Here is a 13,143-nt window from a genome sequence, read left to right as displayed (position 1 = left end):
TGTATGATGCAACTCGGGATTCAAGGTGGATGTGAGTAGTCAATCAAGCTTAAGTAGTCAATCAAGCTAAGCTTAAGGGGGGAAATATGAGAAGCGGTTCGAAAAAAATGACTTTTGTTTTTTTACATTTTATTGAAGCTTGAGGTCTCAAAAATATCCTGGTCCAGGATCCAAGTCGATATCTTAAAAAATAACGAAGTTAGTGAACCAACTCCAGAGCCGTAGGGCATGTTTTGCAGAACAGAATGAAACTCGCATAGCGAAGGCCGAAGTAAAAGCTCAGGAACAGACTAAAGAAGCTCGAATTCAGCGCCGACAACAAAATTTGGAGAGTTTGAACATTCCTTCGGCTGTAGAAGACCTGCATTACGGGCCTGGTATCGATGATTCCATGAAAGTGAACAATATTCCATGATTTTTTCTTACCCAAATGTTCAAACGCGATATTCTCGAAACCTGAATGCGGTGACCGCGATTTCTCGAGAACCAGTGGACCAATTTCGATTGTTTTGGTTTCTTTTAATTCCTTATAAAATTAAACGATCCTTGACGTACGAAAATTTGCAATTTTTTGCTTAGTTTTTTAAATTGTCAAAATTGTGAAGAAATTTTAGGTAAAAAAAACGATTGTTATGTTCAAACGTCCGCTATTTTGTCAAAATCATTTTTCCAAAAAAGCTCTACGTCAAGGACTCGGCACATGTTTTTACTGTAAAACTAACGTAGATTCACTCATTTCAGATGAAAACTGCCGTCGTAATCGCGGTCACCGCAAACCATGTTTTGCCAGAAGAGCTCCACAGAAACCGTCAAAGAGTCGCCATTTATGAACCGATTTCAATGGTAAACAAAGAAAAAAAAACACAGAATGTTGTACTATAGGATGAATAAAACGTTGATTCGATACACACAACTGTTGATTTCGAATAAGCCCTGACCTACTTGTTTGGCCTCTACTTACATATATTTCCCCCCTTAAGTTTGCTAATTTCATTTGCCATAGTGTTTAGATTAATGTTGGAACCCTCGTTCTACCAATTATTTTGAAAAAAAAAATATATATTTGAACGATTTATTGAAAAAACGGAAAAGTCTTGTGGGGTTGGTTGTGGTCGAGAATCATAAAATAATGATGTTAAGGTATTAAAAAATACAAATGGGTGGATGCCAAAATATTTTGAAAATTGGACAACGGAACGGTCCCAATTAAAATTTGGGTGTCATGCCGTTTACCAAAGAAAAATTGTAAAATATAACTGTATTGATTTTCTGAAACAGATAAAACATTCTATAACTCATTCATAGATACGATTGATTACTTTGGGTTTCCCGAGACTTTAGTCTCGAAAGAATAAATCATTTTTGGAACCAATAAAAAATGTCAAGGACGAGGTATTCTGTCAAATCAACAACAACATAAACATAATGACAGATCCTTATTACCTACAAGTTCATAATCCCCATTTTCATTTCAGGATTCACGTTAAAGTCCTCAACTTTTTGAACACACCTTCAAGAAAACATCCAAAATTCAACAACCAACAATGGCACCATTGGGATAGGTAGTTAGGTAGCATTTTAATTCACAAAATGTTGCAAACCAGCATGGTAGATTCAGTCTCGTCTTCATCAAAACCTGACAAAAACCTGCAAGGAAAAAGTAAAAAAACAAAACCGCCCAAAGAAAGCAAGATTAAAGCCCACATGATCCGAAGCTGCCAGTTGCCATTCAGCAGCAACCAACAAAAGGACCCAGAGAAGAGATCCTTTTATATTCTGTTCTTTCGGCTCACCAGACCGTGCGGTTGTTCTTTGCTTTCACAGAAGGATTCCTGATAATGGGACTACCTTATATTCCCGAAGATTTATGCTTTCAGCGAAACAAATGAAACAAAAAAAAAATGGTACAATTTCTCCCTTGTTTCTCGGTTTGGTATTGTGTTGTGGGAAATTGCAAAGCAAAAAGAACATTAGCGAACTTGTTTCACTTGCAACTCCATAGGAGGAGGTGTGTCTTTTTGCCTTGTTCTGCAACATTAAAGAGCGAAGAGTTTTTTTTCTCGAGGAAAAGGCTAGATTACATGGAAAACTAATGGATTTCCTATGGATGGATTTACAGAATGCACAAATGACGATCCGGAGTTGCCTTTTTGAGGGTTGAGAGAACGTGTTTATTCTTTTTCTTTGTTTGAAAAGAATCATTATAAAAAGGACAATTTTTTTGACTTGATTAGAAGATTCCTTGATTAAAGTTCTGTTTCTTAACAAAAAGAACGGTTGATGATTTTTACAACTTTACAAATTCACCCTTAAGCACACATCTTAGAAAGATATCAACAAAGAACACAAAATTACTTAACATAGTTCTATTTTTGTTAATTAAGTGTCACAAAATTGGCTCCTGGAATAAAAACCGCGACGGCCGCCCAACACATTAGTAGCGTGTTTCTGCTTTCCCATGAATATGTATGAGTCCAGCTGTTCCCCGGAGCTGAAAATCAATCTATTTCTCCCAGTTTTCCGACCTAACCAAGATTCAACAGCTGGAAGGCATATTTTCTGGATATGGATATTCAAAAAAGTCTACCGTTCAGTCAAGACAGGAAATGGTTACCTGTCAAAGGTGGAGTTCAATTATGAGGTTGTATGGAAATCTATATACCCCAAATATCTGGTAAGAGGACTTATAACCTTTTTATTAAATTCAGGCTGTTCTATTCAATTCGAGAGCTTTAGCTACTACATGCTTTAGTTAGTAGCTCTTAAGCCACTTTAGCCAAATACTATTTTGACATTTGCGATCCATAGAAATTAAAATTTTAAAAATTTAAAGATTCAGTCTCAAACTCAACTCAATCACAAATGTCCACTATACTTCAATTTCTACTTATTTTTTTGCATATAATTTTTGATTCAGCGTCTGAATTACGATTGGAAAAAGGGATGGGTAAATAAAGTTCACGATTTATTTTCATATGTTGTATACTTATATTACTTGTCCTTAACATTTTTTGTCATAAGTACACAGGAGAGCTAAGGGCAAAACGACCACCTTAAGGAGGATGCTTATTTAACCACAGAAAACAGCTATAGAGTGTTCAGATACTGAAAAAGTCTATTTCCTAACAGGCTGAAACTTGAAAAAGTAAATAAAAACGTTTAAAAATGCATTTTAAAATTTTTTTCCGAATTTTGAAAATCATTCACTGTGGGGGCATAATGAGAACCCACCCTGGGGTAGGATAAGCACCATTAATCAGGTCACGATTAATTCATCTGTTTCATTAATCGGGTTAGCTGCAAACTAGTCAAGCTGTAGCTCTTTAATTCCGTTGATTTCTACGAGTTGAATTGGCTGCTAGATTCTACGGCAGCAAATGCTCATCGTGTCCCGATCAATGCTGCTCTGTTTGCTCCGATCAACAAATTAAAGTAAAAACGCTTTTTAAAATTGAAAGTAATTAAAACTCTTTGTTATGTCCCTAACCCTGGACAATGTGCTCTAGACCTTTTTCGGGCACAGTGAGATGCGGATTGTAGTGAAACACGTTTTGTTCTTTTGACTTCAAAATTCAACTGCCTTTATTTATTAGGTTTTAGAAGAGGTAAAGTTTAGTTCAAGTTCAAGCTTTCAGAGTACTAGAAAATAGCTTTGATTCGCTCTCACACTCTTAAATTTAATGATGGGGAAAATTGTAGAACAATGTGTGCATCATGCATCATTATTTATAGATCCCTAGTGTTTATTTTCCAGTGCTTGAAAACTATAACTTTTTCGATACTTGAGAACCAAGTTGGTTTTTTTTAATATTTCTGTTTAGTGTAAAAGAAGATTGCTTTTTTTTATGAAACAACTTACACTATAGGAACTATGCAACTATTCCTCATGAAAATTTATTAAAGAAGCTACGCACTATCGTAGAAAAGAGAGGTGCTCACTTTACCCCACACTGTGGGGTAGAACCTATAAAAGCTGTGAAAAAATCTCATTTTCCATTTTTTGAATAAAACATTTGATATTTTTATTCTTGGAAACAAGATTGATAGTGCATCTTAAATCTATCAAGGATTTTGAAAAATTTCATTTTTCAAGCAACTTTCTTAGCAGGAGAAATAAGGGTAAATATTTTGTGAAAAAAGAGAATAAAAATGAAAAATTTCGTTGTCGATCTGAAAAATTGATCTGTTCAAAATAAACGTTAACATAATAAATCAAATTCTTCAAAATTCAATGAATATTCTAAAAATATAGCAAGAATAGTTCGACATAAAAACGCACAGACTTTTTGAAAAAAAAAAAAAGAAACAAAACAAAAAGTAGTTGCTAATACGTGCCAATGAAGAAGTTTTTCAACTTTTTGTGAGTAAAGTTTTTGGTGTTTTTCATGAAATTTAGCATTTTTGTCTTGTCCGTAAATGGAAGCTTCCTGTTTAGTGTCGGATCTGTTTGAAAAATACAAGTAGCAGTTACACTTTTTTTTACTTTAATAACTAATAAATTCAAACTGAATCCGTTGTTTTGCGAAACTATTCCAGGGCATAAAGTAACATGCATTTAATTATAAACAGGGTTATGAACAGCTTTATAATTCATCAGTTGTCGTAATATTTTTTTTTTTCAAATGTCTGAACTTGTGGGTACTTTTGAGTAGAAATCTAGCTACACTTTACAATATGCTCAGTGAGAGGAGAAGTTAGCCATCAAGATTAGGATCACCATATCCGCAATGCTAAAGAGAGTACAATGAAAAAAAAAATTCCAAAAGAGTAAGGAAAACTCTATTAAAAACAGATTTATTTAAAGTCATTTAAATACTGCCAATTTGATGGGAGCAAAAGGTCTGACTAAGCATTCCAGATTGCCTGCTTTTTCAAGAAAAAAAATGAGAAAAAGTCCGGTCTGGCCCGGTCCGGCCCGGTTGCTCAGGTATCGAGGAAAAATTCCCGGATTTATCCAAAATCTAAGCAAAATATGAACCAAAACTATATTTTTCTTTACATAATCGATGAATCACGCGCGAGCGTTAAAATCCCAGAAAAAAACTAAAAACAAAAAAAATCTTAACAAAATGTATGATTTTTTTAAACTTGTTTCATTGAAATACACGTGAAAACATTTTTTGGAAATGTAAAATTTGAATTGAACATCGCTGATGTAACTCAATAAAAAAAATTCATGCAGGGGATAGTCGGGTAAGACGGACAGCCTAAGGTGGAATCGCAATAAAAAATCAGATATTGCTTTTTTCATCGCAGTTTTCGTACAGATGGGCAGTTTAGGTTGTTTGCTATCGCATTAACCATTGGAATTAGTAAATTTCCTTCATCAAGACTGTTTTTATAACTATCTAAAACATGCTTGCCAATTACACTTTTCCAAAATGGTTGAGTAAAACGGATACTACTCAGAAAACATACTTTTTGCGGTAAAAATTGCTGTAAAAGAAGATATTTTTGTGGGTTAAGTATTTGAAAACGTTTTTAAACCAAAATGGAATCAACTGGTCCGAGTCCAGAAGCGAAACAGTTTGGTTTCCGAATTCCGTATTTTATAGCCGCTTTCTTCACCAGAGAACCTATTTTTACAGTTTTTATGGCCTCTTTAAATTGGTGAGTGCTTTTCGAACGACAATTGCTTTTTTGCCAAGGTCTTTTAAAGGCATATGAAGGATCGAACTGATGAAAAATTTAAAATACCTGGAGAAACTTATGTGTCCGTTTTACCCGACCTTGCGGTGTCCGTCTTATCCGCCTTAGCAACTTTTTTTTCTAAAACGTTTGTTTCTAAGCCCTTTGGCTGAAATTCGCTGTTTTCCTCCTAATGGTTAAAGAGAAGCCTAATAAACACTCTATCTTTGAAAACGTTTGAAGTTTACGAAAATTTTGCGAGTAATGAAGTATGCTATGAGGCGAGAAAATAACATCAAATAATGGATCCTCAAAGTTTTTGTTTGTTGTGTTTACTATTATGGGACTTTGCTTGCTATAAATAAACAAAGGGTCTCTAAAGTGTTGATACACTTAGGCGAACATATTCCCATAATTAGATTTGTGCCAAACATTGTTATTTTCGAAATATTAAAAGTGTCCGTCTTACCCGATTTTCCCCAATATCTTTTTTTTCTTTTTCTCTTGAATTTGCATAAACAAAGTCTGGATTTTGGTCAGATTTTCCCGGATATTGCTCGGGTTTTTAATTGAAACTTTTCAAATCCAATGCCCGTTTTTGGGTAAAACTGCCCGGATTCGCCTGGTCCGAATACGTTCAGAAAAATTCCTGGAAAGCTAAGGCATAACGTTTATGATAATTATAAATTTTCTCATAATTTTTTTAATAATAATTTTAAAAAATCAGTGACAGAAAATTCCTATTTGGATTATTCGAAGGGAAAGAAGTATTTGATACTTTGCTGACAAACTTCACCAATCCCTATAAAAAACTTGATTTCAAGAAGAAATTTTAGGCGCGTTTATTACCTTTGAACAAATAACATGTTAGGTTTGTAAATAACGAAGCATTTGAGCCTTTTGCTTTTGTGCACTTTGTTAACTGTTCGGAGTTTTAGTGCATATTCAAAGGCGTTTATTGCGCTCACTGTATATTACGATTCAAAGATGGCTTCATGAATTTGGGTAAGGTATTGAACATTTTTGTAAGTAGTAATTCTTTCGTATTTCTTGTATGAGATGTGGTAAACACACTGCATATACTGAAATAAACAAGTTCATTTTTCTGATTGAATGGCTTTCATAAAAAATAGTACATTTGGTAAAATTTTAGAAAAAGAGAAGCACGCATATTTCACGACCGAAAAAGAGTGCATGTACTCTTGAAAGAGGACGTATGGTAACCCTAATCTAGATCCAAGGAAGATTCAAGGAAAAGTTCAATAGCACCCATGTCATCACTACTCTAAGGTCGACTTTAAATTTTCTTCCTTATGAAAATAGTTTTGATAGCAAAAGTTCAGGTATATGAACTGAAATTATGTTCGAAAGGTATTGGAAACTCCGATTTACAAAAGCCAGAAAGCGGCTACATTTATTCTGGTCTTTAAGGTCTTATTTTTCTTTGACACTGGGAAACGGCTTTTAAAAGATCGAAGCAAAATTTATTCGTTGTATTTTGATTGCCGGAGAGCAAATAAAAAGAAGTTTAGTCAATTATTATAAATATATTAAAATAACCAATTTAACATTCTTTCAAAAAAGACAAATTAAAAAAAAAATAGAATAAAACTTAAAAAATTTTCGTGTTTTAATACCTATTATACATACAATAAAATGCTAAGAAAATTGGAACTTTTGTCAAAGAACTTAACACTGCTTCGTATTTTCGATTCAAACATACTTCGAACGCACCTCTTCATTACAAAACTTTTTTTTTGTTCAAAGTGTTGCCGAAAAATTTTGTTTTTTTTTTGCTTAGTTTGTAATATTATAACAATATTTTCTGCAAATCCTAGATATATTTAAAATTTTCTTAAATTGCCTGAAAATCGTTTTATCTTGACAGCTTTTGGCTTTCGTTGAGTTTGGAAGAAATTTTTAACATTTATTCCCGAAAATATGGATTTGGATGTGTTTTGTAAAAATTAAAACGCAATGTTTAATGAAGAAATCAGTTTTTACTCAAAAATTAATGAAAAAATTCTTTGGAAACATTCGATTATTTTTTCTCGCAAAGAGTGTGTTGCATAGGGCATTGTCTATTTTTCAATGTAGAAAATTTTCAAACATGTAATTATTTTTCGTTTTGAAATTATCGTTATCAAGCTAAGTTGAACATATCACCCGACGAATATTTTCAATTTTGCGCAGATTTAATGTGAATTGAAATATTGAGCTAGAATATCTTCATCTTGTGAGCGATATAAGGAATGTGGATCGTGTCTTATGCAATCGTATAAAAATTGGTTAAGAGTATCATTTTTTATTATTGTTGTTTTCTCCATTTCAACAAAACGTGGGAAAACTTCAATGTCATATCCTTGCTTATGTTTCGAACCAAATGCTCTTTTGAACTTCAAAAAACGATAATGATCGAACATATGCTCTGAAATTTACAGCATATTTCCGCTATCATTAGGACAATTTCACTCCAAAAATTCAACGGATCCAACCAACGGAGAAAACAGCTGACAGCAAACGCCCTGCTGCTCGACGTTCCTGTGTCGTCGTCGCTCGGGCTGCATCCCATCTTCCAAATGCCATTTTTATTGTGTAATCCTGACAGCAAAGCATGTCTAAAGGGCAGCCAGCCAACCCGATGATAGCCATCATCCTTTTTTTTTCTACCATCTCCTTTGCTTGTGGTGCTCTCTGTGAAGGTATCAGTGGTACTCTGTGACCATTGAACGCTTCGTTGATTATTATGAACTGGAGAATCTCGAATAAAGAGATAGAATGGAAAAAATATACACTTTTCACAAAAAGAAAGAAACCCTTCTCTGCTGGGCTCTTCCATTGTTGTATAAATTATCCCTCAACAGCTTGTTCCTAAGGATATACGATACGATATCGTACTACACACCACACCGTCATCATCATCATCAACAACAATGTTGTCGCTCCTACTGAGTCAAGAACGTTTCCTTCTTTTGTCCGTCTCTAATCCATCTCCAGCGACCCAACAACATGGGCCCTCTAAACTGCAAACAGACTCATACATAAAAAGGAACATGTCCGCCCGCACTTCATAAAACACAAAATTGGAACTCACTCAGAAGGAAAGCCCACAAGTTCAAGGGAAAGCTCGTTCACGTCACAGCCAGGGGTCATAATATTTCACCTTCACTGTCCGGGCTTCAACGATATTTTTTTTTTCGGTCCATGTGAAGGTTTTCTTTGAGCTTTTCTTATTTTTATGTTCAACCGTGACAGGAGCCGGAAAATACCCGCAACCGGGATAAGCGTTACAAATTGAAATCGGGCTGCCTGAAAGGACCGAAACCGAAGGGCTACAAACAACGGCTTCATACATCTCGGTGTGAGCCCATCATCCATCATCATCATCATCTGCTGTGGCTACGGTTTGGAAATTTGGACAGTTTGATAGCGTTGTTAAATGTGGGATGCCTCAATTTGAAACAAATTAATTCGAACGAACCCATAGATATGGATAAAATTTGAAAAATTGAATATTCTTTACCCCATACACCCACAAGTCAGACTCTATTCAAATAATGAACTTCCATGGAGGTGGAATTATCGATATAAGATACTATGCCGGACTGGCATTAACAAGCATTCTAATTCTATTGTGTTGTGAGCCTACTTGGTTGAATGATTCAACTAAATCAAAGCAATCGAAAGATTCCTTTTAATTCAACCACGGTAAATGAAAAGTTCAGATACCGGTAGTTCGATAGCAACGATATGAATACGAATACGAATACGAATACGAATAGGAATACGAATACGAATACGAATACGAATACGAATACGAATACGAATACGAATACGAATACGAATACGAATACGAATACGAATACAAATAGGAATAGGAATAGGAATAGGAATAGAAATAGGAATAGGAATACGAATAGGAATACGAATAGGAATACGAATAGGAATACGAATAGGAATACGAATAGGAACACGAATAAGAATACGAATAGGAATACGAATAGGAATACGAATAGGAATACGAATAGGAATATGAATACGAATACGAATACGAATACGAATACGAATACGAACACGATACGAATACGAATAAGATTCGAATACGATACGAATACGATACGAATACGATACGAATACGATGCGAATACGATACGAATACGATACGAATACGATACGAATACGATACGAATACGATACGAATACGATACGAATACGATACGAATACGATACGAATACGATACGAATACGATACGAATACGATACGAATACGATACGAATACGATACGAATACGATACGAATACGATACGAATACGATACGAATACGATACGAATACGATACGAATACGATACGAATACGATACGAATACGATACGAATACGATACGAATACGATACGAATACGATACGAATACGATACGAATACGATACGAATACGATACGAATACGATACGAATACGATACGAATACGATACGAATACGATACGAATACGATACGAATACGATACGAATACGATACGAATACGATACGAATACGATACGAATACGATACGAATACGATACGAATACGATACGAATACGATACGAATACGATACGAATACGATACGAATACGATACGAATACGATACGAATACGATACGAATACGATACGAATACGATACGAATACGATACGAATACGATACGAATACGATACGAATACGATACGAATACGATACGAATACGATACGAATACGATACGAATACGATACGAATACGATACGAATACGATACGAATACGATACGAATACGATACGAATACGATACGAATACGATACGAATACGATACGAATACGATACGAATACGATACGAATACGATACGAATACGATACGAATACGATACAAATACGATACGAATACGATACGAATACGATACGAATACGATACGAATACGATACGAATACGATACGAATACGATACGAATACGATACGAATACGATACGAATACGATACGAATACGATACGAATACGATACGAATACGATACGAATACGATACGAATACGATACGAATACGATACGAATACGATACGAATACGATACAAATACGATACGAATACGATACGATAGGAATACGTTACGAATACGATTCGAATACGATACAAATACGATCAAAATTTCACTCCGCACCAACAGAGTTATTTAACTTCAATTTTTCTGTCGTAGTTGGATCCACGATCCATAAATTATCAAATGTGTCCATTGAATAATTGAAAACGATGTCTAAGGTCAGGATCTCTTATCCCTTAGAGCTTTTCAACATTCGCTTCAGAAAAACATTCCCTTTTCTACAATTTTCACCAGTGCCTAATGCATAAGTGCAAAACAAAACAAAAAAAGAATCAAAAGTAAACAAACTGTCGAAACCCACCTGCATGGTGACCTGGGCGATCAGCACCTTGTCCTCGACGGTGATCACAACGGGCGGATTCGGCACCAGCGGCACCCCGTTCTTGAGCCAGGAGATTTTGGCCACCGGGGTCGCGTTGACGTTGCAGACGATCTGCGCCTGGCCACCCAGCTCGACGCGGATCGACTTGGGCGCGATGCTGATCTGCCGCTTGATGTCTGTGAAAAAGAGAGAAAAGAGTAAAAAAAATACACCGTAAGTACAAGGTAAATTCGAGTGAGATTGGGTAAATGCGAGAAATATATGTTCAGGTACAACGAACGGGGGACCCAAGTGTTTGGGCGATGATGGCGTGTGTATGTGGGAATATTGCAATAATCAGATGCCTTAAGCAAACATTATTGCTCGCTTTTGAAGTCGAGGATCGTTTGCTAACATGGACGCTAAAAAGCTACTGAAAGATCACTTGACGGTATGAACAAGAGGAGAAGGGAAAACTCGGTACACGCGGGATAATCGATGAAAAATTTGAATGTGAAAGTGCAGTTATGCCCGCAAAAAGTTTGTTAACTGGCAATATTGCATTTCGTGTGGGTCTCTCTCAGGTTCTCAAGAGATGGTTCAGATGGGTATGAACTTTGTGTGTCACGTTAACGTTTGACCACCCGGTAATTTTATAGCTTTTGATTTCGCAGCGAGACCATTGCAGTTCGCGTTCATGATGTTGGCGTGTTTACTTTTCGGGTGCCGTAAAATAATACAAAATATTGCGGATTACCGACCCGAGTAGAGGCGAGGAGGTTAAGTGTTAATGTTGCGTGATACGATTGAACCGTGAATTATGGTACGTTAAGCGGTGGAAATGTTCCTTTCCATTTAAGCACGTTTTATTTTATTGACGCGTGAACCAGTTGTTATTGAAGAAGGTTTTTACCGATTGTTGCTCTGAGAAAGGATCATCATTTGGAAAATTATTTGAGCTGCTATCTTGTTAAGGAGAAACTGTTTTTTTGAATTTGATTGCAATTAATAAGAGACATTTCCTTGATTAAATAATGCGCCCCTACCTCCTGAGAAGCTTAAATAGCTTTAAAATATCAAAATAAAAAAGCATTGCTGAAGTTGAAAGCTTTTGTTGGAGCTAAATATCAACATCTAAGAGCCTAAACTGCTCGAAAAAGAGGTCAGTATTTCGTGTACCGTGCGAAAGCGACCGTATTATTCTGATCAGATTTCCCACTGATTTTACTTCAACAAAATCTTGCGCCCAAATTGAAAAGTAAACAAGGAAATCGAAATACAAGCCGAAGTACACGCAACCATCACTGATTTGCATATAAAGGAACCCCCTGATTCCAGATGCGAGATGCTTATCGGGTGCTGCTGCTGCTGCTGCTGCTTTGGGACCAAAGTTTCGGTATTGCTCCTATCCAACGGCATTTGGTCAAACGAACGCCAAGCGGCGGCGGCAGATATTTGAATAAAACGCTCTAGAATCGTAAGGTTACTGTACGAGTTAAATTCAAACAGTTCGATCGGTTTGTTATCAGATGGATTGACAACTGTCACCCGGTAGGATTACCATTAGCATTTAAATTGTGCTGCTCCCTATAGATATGTGTGTGCGTTTTTAGAAGGGATTTGGTTCTGCGTTCTGGGGAACACGCGTTCGGCAGCGGCTTTGCGGCTGTTTGATCTGTGACCTGATTTGAACTGAGTTTGAATAACGCGGTACGGTTTTTTTGAATTTAAAAGAGTTTTTTTTTCTAGAATAAATATTTTAAGATAAAAATCACTGAATAAATTTATGATACTTTTTTGAGACAAAAAGAGTTGGTACAATTTAAATTATATAATTGGGTCAAAATTAAACATTTCCATCAACGTATAAGAGTGGCATGTGAAGCAACTTTCTAACTTGTGATATTAAACTTAAATTTGGTGGCTCAAACAATTTAGTTTGCAAAAAGTAAATTTTCGTTTGAAGGAGACATTTATCAGCGTTAATAAACGATTTTAACTTTTTGGTCAGAAGTAACCCTCTTGTCAACTGGCAGCCCAAATGGAACGAAAAAGGGTCGGTGGCTTCACTCGATCATTCCAAAGGTAAGCCATAAACCATGGTTCAATA

The 13,143-nt window shown here is 35.7% G+C and overlaps 1 protein-coding gene across 2 annotated transcripts in view; it reads right to left on the bottom strand.

Moving 5' to 3' along the window:
- The window catches only part of LOC129749797 (netrin receptor unc-5-like), a 555,087-nt gene that overhangs the window by 445,271 nt on the left and 96,673 nt on the right, over positions 1-13,143 (bottom strand). For both annotated transcript variants that reach the window (XM_055744887.1, XM_055744888.1), the window contains exon 4: positions 11,034-11,230. In XM_055744887.1, the coding sequence (XP_055600862.1) occupies positions 11,034-11,230 (197 nt within the window). The remainder of the gene's footprint in view (positions 1-11,033; positions 11,231-13,143) is intronic.

Source organism: Uranotaenia lowii, chromosome 2 (assembly GCF_029784155.1).
Source record: "Uranotaenia lowii strain MFRU-FL chromosome 2, ASM2978415v1, whole genome shotgun sequence".
Classification (NCBI taxonomy): Eukaryota; Metazoa; Arthropoda; class Insecta; order Diptera; family Culicidae; genus Uranotaenia; species Uranotaenia lowii.
This window is presented reverse-complemented; position numbering and strand designations above follow the sequence as displayed.